The 21,451-nt window shown below is 44.5% G+C and overlaps 1 protein-coding gene across 6 annotated transcripts in view; it reads right to left on the reverse strand.

The window, feature by feature from the left end:
- Positions 1 to 21,451, reverse strand: part of RGS7 (regulator of G protein signaling 7) — a 125,498-nt gene that overhangs the window by 15,625 nt on the left and 88,422 nt on the right. For all 6 annotated transcript variants that reach the window (XM_080997754.1, XM_080997758.1, XM_080997757.1 and 3 more), the window contains exons 5-9: positions 14,278 to 14,384; positions 12,565 to 12,616; positions 6,090 to 6,154; positions 4,040 to 4,116; positions 3,856 to 3,937 (exon numbers count right to left, since the gene is read on the reverse strand). In XM_080997754.1, the coding sequence (XP_080853880.1) occupies positions 3,856 to 3,937; positions 4,040 to 4,116; positions 6,090 to 6,154; positions 12,565 to 12,616; positions 14,278 to 14,384 (383 nt within the window). The remainder of the gene's footprint in view (positions 1 to 3,855; positions 3,938 to 4,039; positions 4,117 to 6,089; positions 6,155 to 12,564; positions 12,617 to 14,277; positions 14,385 to 21,451) is intronic.

A 21,451-nucleotide genomic window follows, 5' to 3' on the forward strand; every position in this document is an offset into this window, starting at 1 on the left:
TCATCAGCTCACTGCCCCAGTCCAAATTAACCACTGCTGTCGCTTGGGCTGACTAGATTCTAGAAATCTGATATATCATTTTTTTTGAAAAAATCACTTACACTGTAGGACAATAAGTTAAGATTTATTAGCTAAGCACTATAATCAAATTGTGAAAACACACACACACCAGCCAATCATTCTTGGCTCAACCTCTAACCATGAATAAGAATAAGAATAATAAATCCTTCTAGTTGCAATTGCTGATCTTTCACAGGAAAATCTCCCATACTAATTGAGATACATTGTGGGACAATTAAATACCCTGGGCACTTTCTTATTTTAAGCTAATGCCTCCTTTACCATAATAGTTAAGTGTTAAGGGGCAATTAAAACCAGCTGGTCTTCCTTCTGCATTTCTTCTTTAAGCACACCATGCTAGTTTTGTTAATAATGGGCCTTGGTATATATCACTAGGGACGCGGGTGGCGCTGTGGGTAAAACCTCAGTGCCTAGGACTTGCCGATCGTATGGTCGGCGGTTCGAATCCCCGCGGCGGGGTGAGCTCCCGTCCTTCGGTCCCAGCTCCTGCCCACCTAGCAGTTCGAAAGCACCATTAAGTGCAAGTAGATAAATAGGTACCACTTTATAGCGGGAAGCTATTTCTAAAATGAAAGTAACTCTAAACTCTAAACGGCGTTTCCGTGTGCTGCGCTGGTGCTGGCTCCCCAGAGCAGCTTCGTCACGCTGGCCACGTGACCCGGAAGTGTCTCTGGACAGCGCTGGCCCCCGGCCTCTTAAGTGAGATGGGCACACAACCCTAGAGTTGGACACGACTGGCCCGTAGGAGCAGGGGTACCTTTACCTTTACCTTTATATATCACTGCCTTCCCTGATCTTTTCCTGCCTGACTACCCAAGGTTCTTCAATCTATGGCAGCCTTCACCAACCTGGTGCTCTCCAGCTGTTTAGGCGTACTACTCCCTTCAAACCCAGCCAGTATGGCTGGGTTGGTTGGTGCAGATGGGAGCTGTAGTCTAAAGACATCAGGTTGGCCAAAGGCTAATACAGAGAGACAATGATTTAATCTGGAACCCTTTATATGTAAAGGATGTGTTTCACCGCTGAGCTATCAAAGATGAGGATCCTCTCACCTCAGATGTAACATGCAATGCAGCCATATCTACAGATGATTCAAGCAATATTCTCTCAAGACTGGGGGTTTGGGAGTCAGGACCATACAGATCATCCACACTTTTTAGCTCTGTCAGACTTTATGATTAAATGTGGTGGGAGAGCATGGACATTCATGCTTTTTCACCATCCAGATGGAGGGACTGCTTAGCTAGATTAGGAAGTGTCCTCAAAGGAACTTTGGACACTCTCTGTCTTCCAAGAACTTCAGAAGACAGTCCTCCCCCTGCCCGCCCCCACACTTCTTCTTGGTAACATTGGCCTTTTTTTGGTAAAACTTGCATGGGAAGTTAAATAGAGCGAACTTGATCAATGTGAGAAAGCTGACATGAAATGACATGAAAGCAGCCTGTTCTGCTTTGAAGTCATCCCTTCTTTCTTAAAAGCATTTGAACCCCCAGTATAACATAATCCAATAATTCTTCCATCATCAGAACAAAATGGTCAATTAATGGTTGACCCATGTCTATTTGACTTTGTCAATCTCCTTCAACAAATTGTTTGTTTGTTTGTTTGTTATTATACCGTCCACAGGTCTCAGGGCAGTTCACAAGATAAAATCGCAATAAAAAATACCTAATAAAAACAAGAACAAGAACAACCCAATAATTTTGTTTCTTGAAGCAGTGTTTGTTTGTTTGTTTGTTTGTTTGTTTGTTTGTTTGACTTATAGCCCACCTTTCCTTTGTTGTTGAAACCAACAACATATAACTGACATATAACTGACATTTACCCAGGATGTGCAGAAATCAAGATACCTGACATTCTGTGATTCACTCTGTTTGCCATCACAGAAAGCAGCCATGTTAAAAGAGTGTAGTGTTTTGGAAAATAAGGGTTAATGCATGGTTTTAGCTATTTAACTGCATTGTAATTTACTTTTATGGGGACAAACTTTATTGGGATTAGCACATCTTCCTGGACTGCTGCCATCTCACTCATTCTAATTGGGCTTGCCAGTCTTGCAAGATGAATACAAATTGTGGGAAACAGATGCTGTGGATAAACTAAGTTGACTTGATGTTTCATTACTGCTAATAAAATTAAAAACCTGTTAGAATTGAAAAATGTCATAAAATTGCCTGTAAAATCTCTAAACCTATATTGACTTCTATTTCATGTTCACCTAGGCAAAGGCATACCTCAAACAAGGCATACCTCCTTTTCTTTTGGAGCCTTCTTTTTGATTTTTATATCAAATTTCTATTCACTAGCATGAATGTACCCTTTATATATGTTCTAGAAACAAGCTAAATTTGTACTGCTGTTCTTAAAATGGATTTGAGACATTTTTGGAGATAATGTGTTAAAACGTGCGTTCTGCATGCTAGCTCAGATGATTCCTGAAGATCATGTGCTTGTTCGCAGGGACATTATACAGAAGTGTGGTTTTAAATCCTTCTGATCTACCCTTTCATGGATTTTCTTTACTGCGTGACCTGTGTAAAACAAAAAGCAGACCCTGGCTGGGGCCTGGTTGCTGTCTGTGAGCAAAGGGGGCATCTCAGGAGCACAGCTTCCACTTACACAAGGTTTCGAACTTGCCAAAATGGGCGCAGGCAAACTGTCTGACCCTTAAACCATGAATCTCCACACCTTATTGTTGATGCGCATCTTATTCCTGATGCAAATTCTCATGAAATGATTCCAGTTCTTGCCATGTCCAGCATCATTAAAGATCAAGGCCATTATACCTTTCCTCCATGCCATACAGATTTGATTTTCCTGCATGCACTTAAAAGCATGGGGCTCATTATTGTTCACTAAGATAGCACCTTCAAGCACTCCCAATGCATCACAATTGTTTTATTTATCCTGTGAGGCAGGTTAGAGATAACAAATTCCCACCAGTGTCCCTTCTGCAGGGTATTTCTTTGGTCTAATTTCCCACCCTTTGGGCTCTGTTCACTGCTCTGTTCTGCTCAGAAAACACTGCTTAGAAAACACTGCTCTGTTCTGATTCTCTCATAAACTCCACTCACCATCTGTGGCAGCTTCCTGCTTCATGTACTTCTCTTAATACACCCCAAACAAATTCTTCTCACCAAAATATTCAATGACATGGAGATTTTTATAAAACAAAACGTTACAAAAAGTTAAATGTTCACAAGCATAGTCATTTAACTTTATATCCATGAAGATATAAAGTCCCTCTGTAAATGGCCATTGTTCCTTGGTAAAGGGCAGTGTGAAAATAGTCTATATTTGAGTTAGGAACAGGGGTGTGAAAAACAGCTCAGGCAATTTCCACAAATATTGTTTTCCTCAGCTAAATCACATATCCACAAAAGTGAAAATGTAGTTTTTATACTGGAAACTGATAGATTCCTGGCTGCTTTAGATGCTATAATTTTTTTTTGCTGACCCCAGTTGTGAGGAAATTTAAAGAGTAAAACAGGACACTGTGATTCATGACCTAACAAACCATCTATAATCTCATGGACATATTTTTACATATTTTACCAGCTGGAAAGTGAGACCTCACAGCTAACCAATAACATGCCATATTTGTGCATAAGAATGAGTATGTGAGAGTAGATCAAGCAGCTCGCTAAGCAAAAAGTATAATGTCTGAACTAGCAAAGTCAGCAAAAAACAAATAAACAAGGAAGAAATAATATTCCTCCAAATCCTAGACAGATGCTGATTCTCCACCTTACAAGGATCCATTTGTTTACATACCACTGGCCGGTGTACATCCCAAAATGCTCTCTCTTGGCTATCGAGGATTTTCCTCTCTATCTTGTCCCTTTTCTTGTCCACTCTGTTGATGGTGAGGTAGATATGTAACACAAAGAATGTAAATTGAAATACCTCTTAAGATGGTGGGTGACAAATCCAGCAACAAAACGTCAGTGGAACTCACTTTGCTTGTGCTTCTGCTTGCATAAAAATAAACTCCCATTTCCGTGCAAATGCTCGCTGTAACCTGGCCAAGCTCTCCTGAAAACATACCACATATTAGCAAGTTCCTCGGGTAGCCTTTTAAAGACTTTCTATAGGATTTTCAGGCGGACTGTTCCACAGGGCAGCCGGCTCTAGCTGAGACATTGTCACTCATCCACTCTGTGAGTTCCTGCCGTGTTGTGCGCAAGCTACTGGATATACTGGCAGTGGTGGGTGGGTGCAATTCTTTTTAGATGCCTCTTGTAATGATTGTAGGAGAAAGATCCTGGGGAGAGATCTTTGGGGAGCCTGAAATGTTCCTAAGATAAATTTATCTGAGCAGTTTTCTTCCTTGTTTAATTACATATCCGAAACATCCTAATTCCCCTCTGATTTTACAGGATTTCCTGTTAATGGGGTAAGATGCAATATCAAGGGCCTTTGTTTAACCCAGAGACTCTTATGTTCTCCATTCCCCTGGCATTGCTTTGCAGCCCAGAGCTTTCACTTCCACAGAACTGGATGGGAAAGCTCTCAATGTACACTGCAGCCTCCATGCTGACAATGGATAGCTGGGTCACAAGACAAGTTTCTAGGTGGCTTTTCCCCATAGGTCAGTCCTACATCTAAAAGTTGTGACAATGTTGTGATAAATGTTGAAATTCATATGCTGATCTATTTCCAAGAAAGACTCAGCACTTCTGCCCTGTTTCAGAAGTAAATTGTAGATAAATGAGCCTTACATGTTTAGATCCAGGCATAACTGCTGGGGGAACTTGTAAAATTAAAAGTGTAGTGCAGAAGGTGAGCCTGAGATGTTCAGGATGCCGCACTGTAGCTACAAGCAGGCTCTTCTCCTGGAGCTGAAAGTAGAATTGGGCCTGTACATGTTAGCAGCAATCCTACACACAATTACTGGGAAGTAAGCACTACTTAACATGGTGGGGCTTACTTCTGAGTAAAACATGCATAGGATTGTGCTGCAAGCCTCCTGTGAGCTTTCATATTGGGGCTAATGAAAAGGAATCTGTCTATGAAATGGTGTTAAAAATCTAGCCTGAAGTGTAGTTGCTCTCACAGGAGAATACGGTGGAACCTCGGTTTTCAAATGTCTCAGCTGCCGAACATTTCGGAAGCTGAACACCGAAAACCCTGAAGTGAATGCTTCAATTTTTAAACAATTTTCGGAACTCGAACAGCTTCCCAGGTGCATTTCTATTTTTCCCCCATTGAAATTGCTGACAGCCCTTTGATTATCAGTTTTCAAATGTTTTGGAAGTCAAACGGTCTTCCGAAATGGATTACATTAAAAAACCAAGGTTCCACTGTACTAAGAAAGGGTCCTTTTAGTATTTCGCTTTGCAGAATAGTAAAAAAAAAATACTGTCTGTAGTGAGGATACTTAAAAAAAATTTATATGATGAATATAATTTTATAAAAATATGAGCAGTGAATATTTACATAGAAAAAAACACACAATTATGTATGGTTTCAAGTAAGGTGCATTTTTCACCCCCAGCTCATATACAGGTTGGCATTAAGCCAACGTGTACATCGGCTTTCCAACCTGTGTACCTACAAACCAATTCACCCTCCACTTTAAACAATACTTTAAGTGAACCTAATTCTGTCTTGTGATGCAGCTTTTTGATTCAGGATCAACACAGACCAGCCTGGGGATCTACTGCATGTACAACTGAAAGCCTTGTATATTGCTGAACTTGCAGCCGCTAAGAGACCTAGACCATAACAACTCTGTGGAAGCTCAAATTAAACCATCTCTGTTTTTGTTACACTCCTATCTCTAATGTAATGCTGCAGATTTTGCAGTTCTCTGCAGGATTTTCAAAACACTAAAGTACCACTGAAGTACCTGTATGTGGGTTACAGTTCCTGAACCTGTATTTTGTAGGAGCGGGTAAAAAAATCAATAACAATAACAGTGCTGTGTTGTCTTGTTCCCTGCACACACTACCAAGATTCAGAGTCTCATTTATCTGACAGTTCCAGGAAAGGCCCCAGGTACTTACTGCTTCATAGTCTGCTAGCTCAAGCCGTGCTTTGTTTTGCATTGTTCGCTTGCAGAGGTAAACCGCTGGAACACAAAAAATAATCAATCATTTCTTGCTATCTAAAACCCCAGACATCAAGATCTAAAGGCTTAATATGCTTTCCATTCAACCAGAGGTTCCTGAGCATTGTGTCTCCATCCTATGTTTCATTTCAAAGGTTAGGGTTTATCCAAAGAGGGCTATTTTTCACTAAGGGCTCAACTATACAGCTGCAAATAAAATGTTTTAAGTGTGTTTGAAGTGCAGTATACAATGTGACACTAAATGGCGATGGTGAGCCTTATGGGAAATCCAATGTATTTTTAAAAACGCTTTTTAAAGAGTATTTTCAGAACGGTTTTTATATGTGTGTAGATTCCACCTAAGATATAGTGTATGTCAAAAGTCATGATTCAGTGATTTCTAGGGCTGTGCATGATTATGATGAGAGTAAATGATTGAGAAGTTTTTAGAATTTTAATTATTTTTATTGACTTTGCTTTCTGCCATTTAATCAAGAGAAAATGCCCCTCTCCTGAACAATGGAAACTATGGACTGTGGTCTGGATTGGCACTGTGGAGTTATTAATTATGTTGGAGCACCATATCTGAAAGGGAGAGAGAAAAGCTAACACATTTACCACACCTTAGCCACCTTCATTGTAAGTGAAAGAAATAATGAATTCCTTGTGATAGCATAATAAATGCAAGTGCTTGCAGGTGCTAGTCTTCAGCAGCACATCCTTTTGGTGTCACAAATTCCTCCAAACGGTTAAGGGCCTCTAAATGAATAAGAGAGTCCATCTGTTTTACAGTTCTCCGTTTGGGATATACACCAGTGAACGTAAAAGTGCCAAGTGACCTTCAGACAGGGTCAAAGCATTCAAAATATATTGGTCCATGTGCTATCCAGACCACAGCCCCTTTCAGTAGTTAAATGGGCATGTGAAGCAGGGAGCGAGATGGTGGATGCCTAACCTCTAAGCAGCTGCATATGTAGGCCTCTTCTCAGATCTTACAATGAACATGGCACAAATCTTTTCCTGCTGTATGCCGCCTTGAGTGGGGTTTTAACTGTGGAGAGATTTCACAAGAGGAGCAAAAGACTACTGCTTGGCTGTCGGAGCAGTCCAGCCAAGGAAGGTGCCGTTTGGCACAGAGGCCTGCCAAAAGGCACTTGTGGGTAGAAGCAACAAGGTATCCTTTTGAGGACATTCTGTGCAGGCTGATCCCAGCCTTGTGGTCCTCCTGCTGATCTCCTCCAAATGGGCACCAAGATGTCCCCCTTGAGTCTGTTAGGAGCATCTCATGCCTTTGCAAGATGAACAGAATCTGGGACAGAAAAAGGGGGGAAGGGTTCACCCCAAATCACCCTACTTGCCTCTTTTCTGCACACAAATTTGCCTTCCGTTGCTCTGCGTTCAGCTTCCTGGGCTTTGGGAAGGAAACACAAGGCTCTTACAGTCCTCCTGCCTACTTCCCTAAGCCAGAAAGCACTTGGGGAAGGAGGCAGGAGGGCTCTCAGACCCTGCCGCAGTAGCACGCGTCCCTCCTGAAGATGGGCAGAAGCTTCCTAGGCTTTGGGAAGGAGGCACAAGGCTCTGATTTGTGGGGGCGAAGGTGCCGGTACTGTGTACCAGCATGTACCACCAGCAAAAGCACTGATTTAAGTACCAGGGAAAATAATAATATCAGAGTGGTAATGTTTGCCTTCTCATTTCCTTTCAGCACACACTACCTGCAGTGATGAAGGCCATATTCCTCAGTATACCAGTTGTTGGGAATCACAAGTGAGGAAAGCAGCCCAGAGCAGCTGGGGCAACCCAGTCAGATGGGCGGCATACAAATATTGTTATTGTTATTAGGCATTCATATCCATGCCCTGTTTGTGGGTTTCCTGTAGGCATTTGTGAGAACAGGCTACTGGACTGGATGAGTCCTTGGCCTGGCCATTCAGGGCTCTTCTTATGTTCTCATACCGCTGCAGTCCTCTGATACAGCCCCGTTGTGTTTATAGGTTTTCAAAATCAAAATGTTATCCAGATCGCAAGCAGAATCCGCTTCCTTTGATTTTGGTGGAAGCAGAATGGTATGTCTCTTATTCTCAAAATTATCATTCAAAACGCTCAAGGGGGTTCCGTGCTCACTGGAATAAAAATAAATGGATTCTCCTTAAGTGCCAGATGATGTTTTAATTTTGAAAAGCAGCCAGCACATATGGGCTGCATCAAAGGACTGCGCCCACAGAGTGTGTGTGTGTGTGTGTGTGAGTGTTCAGTGGAAAGAGAAAGCTAATACCACTGTCATCGTTTTCTTTGCGATAATAATTTATTGGGAATTTAAATAAGTAATGCATGGCCCCAAGGTGTGGTGCGCAGGTATACATTTTTTTCTACACTGAGGAATGGATGGATGCAGGAGTGAGAGCAATACCTGGACATAAACAAGTGGAGGCACATTTGGTTCCCCTGATCTGCCCCCTTTTTGCACAAGTAGACTGGGTTAGCTCATTTAACGGACAAGCAGGATTCGCCTATTTCCCTTGATGCATGGTAGATTGCTTTGAAGGTGCTCTCTCACACAGCAGCTGTTCTGTGTATTCTAGATTTCTCCTGTATGGGTAATGTACATGCTACATTGGGGCACCCCATTAAAATGATCACACAGGGTTATGTTGCAGTGGATTATAAATTTCTCTGTTAAGGGGAATCCCTCCACATGACCATATGCAAGGGAGATTCTTGGTCCTTCCTTTCCTAGCAGCAGATTACAAATTTGCTCCAATACAACAGTCCCTTTTCAGGTTTTTATTTGGAAATGTTTAAGGTTCCCCACGCCTCCTCTGTCAGCAGCTTAATTGTACCTCACTGGAAATCCCATATGTTTTTGTTTTTCTTTTTGGTCAGGAGAGACCAGATAATTATGAGGTTTCAAACTAGAAACAAGCAAATGGACTAATTATACTTTGCATACTTTTATTTAGTAGGAAACCCACAGATTTCCATATGTATAGAGAGAGAGAGCAAAGAAGCTGAGTCAGTAGTTGCAACAGAGCTAAACTGCACTTAAACACCACCGACTTTTGAAGTTTTAAGTAGCTGTTAAGTTTTAAAGTTTGTACTTTTTAAACTTTGCGCTTTGTATTTTTGTTTTGCTTTTGCCAAGAAAAGCAGCCTAAAAATATTTCAAATATTATTATTATTATTATTATTATAATAATAATAAAGTAAATGGGGAAATAATTTACTAACTTTTTTGTCTATCTGACAAGCGTTTAAAATGTCATTTATTTTATTTAATATATTTATATTTCACGTTATTATAACAAAACACCAAGGCAGCTTCAAATGTACATTGTATGGTCAGAAGATATCTCCTCCTGGTTACAGCTATCTGTGTTTATGCCCAAGCCAGCAGGCAAACACTGCACCTCTCACTTTGAAAACCAAGTCTTCATGCAAATGTGCACACAGCATCGATATTCAATACCACTGTTTCACATTCTCAATGTTCTAAAATGGCTACTGACCAGAAAATCACTAGCCAGAAGAAAACCAAAACCAAACTCTAGCTGCTTGGAGGCGGGGGCGGGGGACGAGGCTTAATAGCAATCTTGGGATAAACTTATTTGGGGGAATGTTTTAAATAGCACTTCTCACCAAGCATATAAACCACGATAGCAAAAGTGTTACTACAGCAATTTGAATACTTGGTGAGAATTGTTCCTTACATTTTAAGTAGGATTATTCTGAAATTATTCTGAAATATTCCAGAGGATTATTCTGAAACATGTGCTTTTTTGGGGGGGGGGGGTGAATTCTGGAAAGGCAAGGAAATTCTATCCTAGTGTTATGAATTCCTCTCTAAATACATGGCCTATTCTTTCCCACACACCACAAATAACCAGACTGCATCATTCTATAGTACATTCAAACTTAAAACTATGCAAGAATTTCAAAGATTTATTATGACCTAAGTCTTTGTGAACTACAATCCACTTCAGTTATCAAATAAAGGGACTGTGGTAGTTCATGAAAGCTCATACATGAATTGGCCTTTAAGGTCATGAGACTCTCTATTGAAAGAGACCAACTACTCCTCTGGGAATTTAGCAGGTGAAGTTTTTCCTGACATAGAGATAAAGTGATGGAGTGAGGGAGTCAATTGCTATTATTAAAAGCACAGGAACAAGACCTATAATAATCTGGTACCCTCATGATGGCAAACGGGCAGATATAGAACGAGTGTATGTTTTGAGTATGCACATTGGTGCATTGCACACTCTCGTGAATGTTGTTAGGAGATGCCCTCTTCACCTCACAGAGCTGCCATTCTCTTAAGTCCCCGAGAAGAGGGATTGATTGTTAAACCACTCTGGGAATTGCAGCTCCGTGAGGTAAACAGAGGTCTCCTAACAAGACTCAGCACTCTTAACAAACTACAGGTCCCAGGATTATTTCAGAAAAGCCATGATTGGTATGATACTGCTTTAAATAGTGCAGATGGGGCCACAAGTTGGACTGCATCTGATACAGAAGCTATGAGATAATCTGCCTTCTGAAAAGGTGATCTGGCACAAAAGTACCAATACAACTTTAGCTTTACGGCAGGGATAGACAACATGTGGGCCTCTAGATATTGCTAAGCGACACCTTCCACCATTCCTCACTGTTGACTATGCTAACACAGCTGATGAGACTTTGAGTTCAACAACTTATTGAGGGCCATAGGTTTTCTATTCCTGCTTTGGAATGAAAAACTATTTGTTTAGCTGAGCTTCAGTCCCAGGACTTTGCATTTCACAACTGAGCTGTGCAAACCTGAGATAGGCACGGAATAATTTCAATAACCCCTTAAATTTAAGCTCCCAGGTCATAGGCAAGCACAAACTTCTAACGTCCAAAAATAATGTTGACAACCTGGTGAACATATCATTTTTAAGTGTGCCAAAGCCAAACCTCTTTATTTAAAACGTTGATTCCCTGTTTCCATCTACATTTCAAATTTCCACTCAGTCACTATGCACACACTTTGTCAATTCTGCAGTATTAATTTTAAGACTATAACCAAAACCACTTGCTCCTTTCATGCCATGTATATAGTCCAGAAAATTATAAGTGAAGGAGGAAAGAACAATGGGGCAACAATCCAACACAATAATAGATTGGGCACAGTACAACGCAATAAATGTCCATAGCCAGGGTTGTTGTTTTTTGACAGTGCCTATTTACATTTATATATTCATTTTGTGGAATGAATAAGGTGCTTCATTTTGAAATGTGTTGAATGTGTTTCAAATTTAATGTTAAGTTTAATTTTTAAGCCCTGCATGCATAATACATGGCATAAATATCAAAAAGGAAAGTAACTTTATGTCAAAGAGAAATGTAATGGACCACTTAATAGTGAACTTCTCAAACTCTTGCTGTCTTTCACAAGAATACTACAAGAGGTCACCTAATGCTTTGTTTATGGGGCAGAGATTGAAATAAAAGTAAATCTAAGTAACATTTTACACCAGGCATAGGCAAACTCCAGAAGTTTGGGATCACAATTCCCATCATCCCTAGTTAACAGGACCAGTGGTCAGGGATGATGGGAATTGTAGTCCCAAACATCTGGAGGACCGGAGTTTGCCTATGCCTGTTTGACACCTAATGTATGTTAGAAAGTTATTAGCAAATGGGCCATGGGATGGTGGTCATGCACAGATTCACATCTCTGTGACCTAGTCTGAATTAGTTCTCAGCTTTGGGCATTCTTAAGTTGATCGCTGGCTGTTGTTTCAACCAAACACAAATGTCAAATTCACTACCAGTGAACAGTGTCAGCTTTGGGCTTCGGAGGACCCTTGGCCAAGATGCTTTGAGTGGGTCCACCTCCTCCTTCCTGTTGCCCCCACTGTCAGTTCACTAATCAATCTCAGTCTGGGACAAAACTGTACAACCATCCAAAGGGAGAGCAGAAGGCAAATGGAAAATGCAGCTTCATCTCCTCCTCTCTCTTGTTGCTGCTCGTGTGCTCAGGATAGCTGAACAGTGACCAGGCAGTAACAGCAAGACAGAGGAGGAGCAAAAGCACCAGGCTGATCTAGCTAGGGGTTAGCCGTAGGACCCTTTCTGGGGAGTGGACCTTGGGTGGTGCCCAACAATGCCTACATCTGGTGCCAACCCTGCCTTTGAATTAATTTCTGAGTCAGCACATTTACAAAGTGGCAAAAATAATGCTATTTTTGTATTCCCATGTTGTGTGCAGATTTGACCTCTGCCTTAGTAAACTTTGTAAACCAAAGCCAATCTTGAGCTCAGCATTAGCAGTTCTTGACCTGGGTTTGGAAAGTAAAGCCAGGAGTGGTTTAGTGAAAAAGACGGATTAAATGCAAAAGACGATTATGAGACTTTCATCCATACAATGCAAGACTCCGGAGTGAAAGAGAAGAGAGATCCACACTGACCATAATCTGTGTTTTCCGGCTCCCAACAATTGGATGGCCAAAAATAGGGTGTCTGCAAAATAAAACAAAAATGGAAGAATGTAGGAATTAATGTCTGACAAAATATAAACATGCATACTACATTTCCTTTGACTTCTAAATTTAACTGTCTGGGGAGTGGCTAACAGTATCAACTGAACATATCTAAATGTCATACAGCAAAGAAAAATTGATACTCCAAATATTGTTGTTATAACTTTGTGCATAGAATCAAGTGTTTCTTATAAAGTTGGGCAATTATCTATATTTTCTGAAAACACTCACCACTTCTTCTTTGCAGGAGAAACCAAAGCAAGTATGGTGCCAATTTACAGTATAACTTGTTTTTCTGGAAGTAGCACAGACCATCTTCTCTATAGGCTGTTGCAGTTTTCCTGTATGCAATGGATTGCTTGAGAGCATCTTTGTAGTGACTAGCTAGGAACCGGCCTATACCTCTGCCTTGGGCCACTCAGAATCTCTTGTACTTTTATAACTTAGATAGAAGTTATAAACCTGCCTTCATTTTGCTATTTAACTGCAGCTTGAGACCTTGATTACGTAAGTAAATAATACTTTTACTTCTTCACAAAGCAATGCATGTGTGGTTAATATTTTTAGTGAGGGGGCGGAAGGGGTCATACTAGGAAAATCCAGTCTGCCTTAAAGCATCCTGGATCATTGTTTCTAGAAGGTGATTCAGTCTTGCCTTAGCTTTCAAGTTTAAAGCTGCAAAGGATGGTACTCTGCTGATCTCACTCATATGAGCAAGGAAGGATAATAGCTAAATAATATATCTTCTCCTATTGCCTAAATCCATTCCTAATCAGATTCTAATCCATATCTGGAGATGTGGAGCACTGAACCAAGGACTGACTACATGCAGAGCAAATACTTTATCACTGAGCTATTGCCCTTCTCCTAAGTATCCATAAATACCCCTCCTCTTCCTTTGGCCACCTTCTTAAACTACTCCAGTTAATGCTTTTCTAACAAAGCTCTGTACATAACACTGCCAGAAACTAAATGTGGATCTGTCTGTGCGCTATTCCTTTAGGATGTGTTTGCAGATGGCTACTTCTATAGCCAGGCTGATCGCCGAAGAATTGATGCTTTTGAATTATGGTGCTGGAGGAGACTCTTGAGAGTTCCATGGACTGCAAGAAGATCAAACCTCTCCATTCTTAAGGAAATCAGCCCTGAGTGCTCACTGGAAGGACAAATCCTGAAGCTGAGACTCCAATACTTTGGCCACCTCATGAGAAGAGAAGACTCCCTGGAAAAGACCCTGATGTTGGGAAAGATGGAGGGCACAAGGAGAAGGGGACGACAGAGGACGAGATGGTTGGACAGTGTTCTCGAAGCTACCAGCATGAGTTTGACCAAACTGCGGGAGGCAGTGGAAGACAGGAGTGCCTGGCGTGCTCTGGTCCATGGGGTCACGAAGAGTCGGACACGACTAAATGACTAAACAACAACAACAACACTTCTATAGCCACTAGCTGTATCAGGGCACCTCTCCCCCACTCCCTGCACAAACGCATGTGTTTTATGTATGTGGCTGGGGGAGAAATGCCCTTTCAGTAGCTGCTGCTGATACTGGACCACATCATGAACAGAAGTCTGCTGTATTGACAATGAAGAAATCCCTTGCTATTACATGTCAAGTCAATGAAATAAAGCAGGAATACTTACTTGGAACCGGTAAAAGGTGCCATCATCTTTCAGCGTTAAAACATGGTCTGAGATAGGAAAGAAATAACCATGGGCTGCCATTAATGTTCCCAGATGAAGAGCTTCCACTGTGCCAGAGGGAAACAAAAGCAATTAACACAGTTTTTTTAAATAAAAAAGCAACAACTTCATGGTGAAGTGTTTGGACATTTATTCTTCTGAGAGAATTTTCACCAGCTGGTGACAATTTAGACTGGGAAAATATATATAAATCAGAAAGAGGAAGTAAAGATGAAATTATGCACTCTTCTTTCTTAACATCGGACCTCATTAAGGCAGCACACATCCAATTATCAGAAAACAAATGGGTAAGGCCAGTGCTTTTTTCTTTAAAAAATGTTTAGGGGTACTCTCATTTTCCTTCTCATATTGAAATACTGCCCCTCAATGAGGCCAAACTTAGATTCACAAAATGTTTAGGGGTATGTGTACCCCTGCGTCCCCCCAGAAAAAAAGCAACGAGTAAGGCTACCACTTTCTTAGGAGTTAAGAATAAGAAAAGTTGGTAGAAAATGTTCCAAACGCTGATTTTCCTGTATCAAAGACATGAATATCCTTAAGCTGCTAATGCAATGGCTGCTTACAGCCACTACCAAAATACAGATGATAGATAGATAGATGATAGATAGATATTCAAACTAAGATGTTTGAAATATACTCAGAGTCGCAAAGTGATTTCATGCTCTTTATTCAGCTCATAGTGGTGAGGAGGAATGAATAATGTCCCCTCACAGTATCTGCTTTATATACATTATTTACACAATGGGCTGCACATGATTGGCTAATTCTGGAATTCTGCTGTAAGCCAATCAGGTTGTGGATTCACTTCTATCTGGAGCAGGATTGGGTGGTTCCTGCCAACCAATCATACTGCTGCATTGTTCTAGGACCAATCAGACTGCTGCATTCTGAATCCTATTGTTCTAGGACCAATCAGACTGCTGCCTTTTGGATCCTATTGTTCTAGGACCAATCAGACTGCTACAGTTTGGATCCTATTCAACTCAGTACATAACACCCCTCCCCTCTAAGTTCCAGTCCTGCCCGGGAGGTCGCATTCATAGTCCTCAAGGTATGCCGGCGGCCTACGTGTGCGTTGTGGCCTGGGGTGTTCCCTGGTCCGGGCTCCGGGTTCTGGCTCGTGTTCCAAGGATGCTGGCTGTGATGCGGCTGTTTGGTCTGGTGCAACCGGCTCGCTCAGTCGTGGTTCTGGTTCCGGTGTCCTTTCGGCCTCACGGGTCCTCTCTGTATTTACTGATTCTGCCTCTCCTGCTGGCCCCTCCTGCTCTATGGGCCTCACTGCCCCGCTGTTCCCTTGGGACTCCTCTGACCTGTCCTCCTCCTGGTTTTCTCCCGGGAATCGTCGCCGTATCTGGTCGCAGTGGCGGCGCCAGCATTGCCCCCCATCCGTTAGCACCTCGTACGACACGGGGCCAGTGACCCTGGTGATTGTGGCGGGTACCCATGCTGGGCCTGCCCCAAAATTCTTTGCGTACACTGGGTCCTGGGCCTCGAAGGTCCGGGGGTTCCTGCCTTCCCCCACCACTACCTCATCCTGAGCTCTATCGGGGTGAAGGCGGTCCAATCTGATTGCAAGGCGCCGACCCATTAGTAGTTCAGCGGGGCTCCGGCCAGTCGTTGAGCTGGGGGTGCTGTGCTGTGCTAGAAGGAATGTGGCAAGGCGGTACTCCCAGTCCCCTTGCGTCATGCGGCGAAGGGTGTCCTTGGTGGTCCGCACCATGCGTTCTGCTTGGCCATTGGTGGCAGGGTGGAACGGCGCCGAACGGATGTGGCGGATGGCGTTCTGCGCTGTGAAGGTTTGGAATTCTCCTGACGTAAATGCAGTCCCGTTGTCTGAGACGAGAGTGTCAGGGAGCCCGTGGGTTGCAAACAGCCTGCGTAGTACCCGGATGGCTGCGGACGTGGAAGTGGACGGTACCAGTGCGACTTCCAGCCATTTGGTGTAGGAGTCCACCACTATGAAGAATGTTTTCCCCTGAAAGGGGCCAGCGAAATCCACATGCAGGCGTGACCATGGTGCTCGGGCGGACTCCCAGGACTGGACTGGGGCCCTTGGGGGATCTGGGCGGGATTCTTGGCAGGCCTGGCAGTGTTTGACCCAGGCCTCTATCTCTCCATCGATCCCCGGCCACCACACATAACTCCTGGCAAGGGCCTTCATTCTTACTACCCCTGGATGTGTCTCGTGTAGGGCTGTGAGGACCCTTTTGCAGAGGGGCTGGGGAACAACGACTCTGCTTCCCCATAACAGGCACCCCTTGTGGGCCGACAGTTCATGTTTGCGGGTTGTGTAGCCGGCAAATTCTGGCCCGGGGCTGCTGCTGGGCCATCCCCTCCACACCCAGTCCAGGACCCGGGAGATGACCCTATCTTTCTTGGAATGGTGTGCAACTTCTTGTGCCTGAATGGGGCGGTCGGGAAGCAGCTCCAGGCTCATAACCTCTTGTGCAGGTGCTGGGTCAGGGCCTGTTTCCGGTAGTGGTAGCCTGCTGAGGGCGTCCGCATGGCCCATCGCCTTCCCAGGTCGGTGAATCAGTGCATACTGGTAGCTGGCAAGGAAAATTGACCACCTGAGGACGCGAGGAGACAGCACTTGGGGGGTCTGCTTTTCGGGGGCAAACAAGCCAAGCAACGGCTTGTGGTCAGTCACCACGGTGAAGGGCCGCCCGTACAAGAAATCATGGAATTTTTTTACTCCCTTTACGATTGCCAGACCCTCCTTGTCGATTTGCGAGTAGTTCCGCTCGGTTGTGTTGAGTGTCTGGGAAAAGTACGCCACCGGTACCTCTCTTCCATCCGGGAGTTGGTGCCCCAGGACAGCTCCAATGCCATAGGGTGAGGCGTCGCATGCTAGCACCACCGGCAGCCTCTCGTCGAAGTGTGCCAAGACCGAGTTTGAGACAAGCAAGTCCTTGACTGCCTGGAATGCGGCCTCCTGGCGCTGGCCCCACACCCAAGGGGCCCGCTTGTCCAGGAGTCTGTGTAGGGGCTCCGCTACCGCCGCCTTGTGGGGAAGGAAGGAATGGTAAAAGTTCAATAGTCCCAAGAAGGCCTGAAGTTCAGTCTTGCTCTTGGGCGCTGGGGCATCACAAATGGCCCGTACCTTGTCCCCAGTCGGGTGGACCCCTTCTGCGTCCACCATAAATCCCAGAAAGTCCACCTGAGGCACTCCTAGTAGACATTTTTCCCGCTTCACCTTGAGACCCGCCGTCTGGAAACGGTGCAGAACGGTGCGGAGGCGGTCCTCAAACTCCTCTGGTGTGGGGCCGGCAATCAACACATCATCGAAGAAGGGGGTGACGCCAGGAATCCCTTTAAGGAGAGAGTCCATTATATTCTGGAATATGCCTGGTGCCACGCTGACACCGAATTGCAGCCGCTTTACCCTGAACGCTCCTCTGTGCGTCACAATCGTCTGTGCCTCTGCTGTGGCCTCATCTACTGGCAGCTGTTGATATGCTTGGGCCAAGTCCAGCTTGCCAAAAATTTTCGACCCAGCCAGGGTGGTAAGGACATGGCTGACCACTGGCACTGGGTATGCGTGGGCCGTGAGGGCCTTGTTTATGGTACATTTGTAGTCTGCGCAGATGCGGACCGAACCATTAGGCTTGACGGGTGTGACGATTGGGGTTTCCCAGGGAGCATTAGGCACCGGCTCCAGCACTCCTTGCTCTACGAGTCGGTCCAATTCCTCGTCTATACGGGGTTTCAAGGCGAACGGGACCCGGCGGGCCTTGAGCCTGACCGGTCGTACTGCGGGGTCAAGCTGTAGCGCAATGGGGGGGCCCGTATACTGTCCCAATTTCCCATCGAAAACCCCTGGAAATTCCTTGCATATGGCGTCCACGTCCACTTGTAAGCTAGTGTGGTTCACCCCGGTGACAGCTAGCCCCAGTGGTCCAAACCATGCCAATCCCAGTAAGCTAATGTAGGGGCCCTTGACCACAAGCAAGTCCAGTTGCCGCGTCCACCCTCGGTATTGCACCCTGAAGGTCCCCACCCCCATTGTGGGGACCTTACGTTTCTGGAAGTCCCGGAGGGTGAATGGGGCCGGCCTGAGTTTGGGACCCCCAGTGGGACACAGTTTCCTTAAGGTCCTTGCCGAGATTATGGATAGAGTTGAACCCGTGTCAAGCTCCATGCGGCATGGGGCCCCCTCTATCTGTACCTCTACATAAATTTTCTCTACGTTGGGGTGGGGCAACTGGTATACCTGGAAGTCCGTGAGCTCCGTCGAGTTGCCTTGGTGCGTTGGGCCCCGGGACCTGGGGCTCTTGGATTGGTCATCTGATGCCTGGTGTCGGGTGGGCCGAGCCCGACACACCCGGGCGATGTGTCCCGATTTTCTGCACTGCCTGCACTCTGCGTTGCGGAAACGGCAGGTCCTCCTCTCGTGACTCTCCCCGCAGCTTGCGCAGTTCCCTCCTTCTCGTCGAGGCAGCTGTGGTCTGTGCGCTGCTTGAGTGCGCTGCTGTACTCGGTGCACCTCCTCCCTGTCGGATCCTGAGTCGTCGGTGAGGTCTTCATGGTGGACCCTCGGTTGGGATGGCAGGCTCGGCCGTGCCTCTTGGGTCGACCTCTCGGCAGCTTCTGTTGCCAGGGCCTCCTCCAGAGCGACCTGGAACGTTAGGTCCTTCTTAGCGTAGAGGCGCCGTTGCAGCTTCTCATCCTTCAGGCCACCGACGAGGCGGTCACGAAGCATGTTCTCCAGCTCTGAGAAGTTGCAGAACCGGGCGGCTTGGCGGAGAGAGGTCACAAACCCAGTTATGGTTTCCCCAGGGGCTTGCCGCTTTGCGTAGAAGGCATTTCGACGAGCCACCACTGAGGGCTGCGGCGAAAAGTGCCCCTTCAGCTGTTCCATTATTGTTTTGTATGGAACAGTAGCGACGTCTTCAGGCGCAAGGAGAGCCCGGGCGATTTCAAACGTCTCCTCTCCGCAGACGCTGAAGAATATCGCCCTCTTCTTGGCGTCTTCTTCGTCGGTGACCCCTTTGGCTTCTAGGAGGAAGGTGAAACGGGAGGCGTACGCTTCCCAGTCTCCAGATGCTGGGTTGAATGGCGAGAAGCTGCTGTTGGCTGCCATTCTGAGTTCCTTGTGCCCCGGAGCTGAAGCCTGGATACACGGTGCGAGGCAGCGGTGCGGCAGTTGGCGGTGCTGCGGTGCTGTGTGTGGCAGTCAGCTCAGCGGGATCCCACCTTCGTCGCCAGTGAAATATACTCAGAGTCGCAAAGTGATTTCATGCTCTTTATTCAGCTCATAGTGGTGAGGAGGAATGAATAATGTCCCCTCACAGTATCTGCTTTATATACATTATTTACACAATGGGCTGCACATGATTGGCTAATTCTGGAATTCTGCTGTAAGCCAATCAGGTTGTGGATTCACTTCTATCTGGAGCAGGATTGGGTGGTTCCTGCCAACCAATCATACTGCTGCATTGTTCTAGGACCAATCAGACTGCTGCATTCTGAATCCTATTGTTCTAGGACCAATCAGACTGCTGCCTTTTGGATCCTATTGTTCTAGGACCAATCAGACTGCTACAGTTTGGATCCTATTCAACTCAGTACATAACAATGTTCATCCATACACAAGCAAAGCAATCCAACATATGGCCCAGTGATCTTGAAATCTCAGCAGGATTTGCATCTGTGTAACTTCTTATTACAGTACTCTGAGTAAAACTTAGTTGGCTATCACCTAAACACTCTGCGGCTCATTCCACCCCCTTGTGAATCTTGTTATGGACACCCTACCATTGATCAGTCATTTATTTAAAGTATTTATTACTTGCTTTTCTATGCATGCACCCTAAACAATGTACATAAACTACAAAGCAGTGCAAGCAACCAGTTACTATACCAATATACCACAGGCATCCCACTTGTTTCTGCAGAGTAGCATACACACCACTGATTCAGGAAGGGGAACTAATATAAGGCTGGAAGGTCATTTTTAAATATAATTTCCTACTAACAAATTACATAAGGAACACCTGGAACTGGAGATAGGACAGACTCTTTTCATATTGAAATTCAGATAATAAATACTTGAATAGCAATCTACAATTGCCATTCCAGAATGATATTCTGAACATAATGGAACATATTCTAAATAATGATTTTTAGAAATATAAATATAGCTTCCACTTCCAAAATACAAATATAGCATTTGCTTCATAGTTACTATAGCTGCTGAAAGCTACATGTCAGAAATTTCCTTTGATCTGCATTTCATGAATAGAAGCTTTCAATTTGCCAGGGACAAACTGGAGCAGATGTTTCATTAATGTGTACTTCCAACAACCCAAGCAAGTGAGATTATTGGGCATTTATTTACCTTTACTGCACAAGGATGGTAGTGGTTCCCATTACTGAGACATAATTCAGTTTGTTTTTATCATAGGACAATGAAACATTTTCCCCTTGGCTTCTCAAGCTCTACTTTTTCTGCATAAATTTGCTTGCTTAGCATTTAAGGAAGATTGAAATTTATAAGGAGGTTGTTGTACGAGTCGGGAAAGATGGTTTTGAGATATGGCAGTTGGCCTGAGGAGGTGTTGTTTACTTGCTGGTTGAAAAAGCATTTGTCGGCATCGATCCAGTTCTGTATACATCTTCTGCTCAGTCATGTTTAGGCTCAAAGTTTCTTTCACAGAGAAAAGAAAAAAACCCATCACATTACATGAGCTGCATGTATGGTGGGATCAAAGAAAACAGACAGAGAGAGACACAGGAAGAAGAAAAAGGCTGGAATTTTTCTAAAATGCATCTGTAGTTTCTGCCCTGCCTGTCTCTAGAAGCAGAAGTGGGATGATTGGTTCCAGCAGTGGTAGTAAGGAAGGATCAGGAACTCTTCCTCCCCAGGCAAAAGCTTCAGGTCCATTCCAGCTTTTTTCATCTGCCTGCACCTGTCTCTATCTCATGGCTCTATCTGAGCTCTGCTCGTCACCTTTTGTGAAGAGAGAGCTGTGAGGATGAGGGACTGCTCTTGTGGCACACAAGCAAGGCAGAGGAGGAGCCATCCTGCTTTTAGTGCTGCCCGCTTCTGCCCGCTTCTGGTCAGCTTGGCACAGGTCGTTTTCTCTGTAGGAAAAAATCTCCTGTTTTGGCT

Source organism: Podarcis pityusensis (assembly GCF_964106645.2).
Source record: "Podarcis pityusensis genome assembly, chromosome: 3".
NCBI classification, from domain to species: domain Eukaryota; kingdom Metazoa; phylum Chordata; class Lepidosauria; order Squamata; family Lacertidae; genus Podarcis; species Podarcis pityusensis.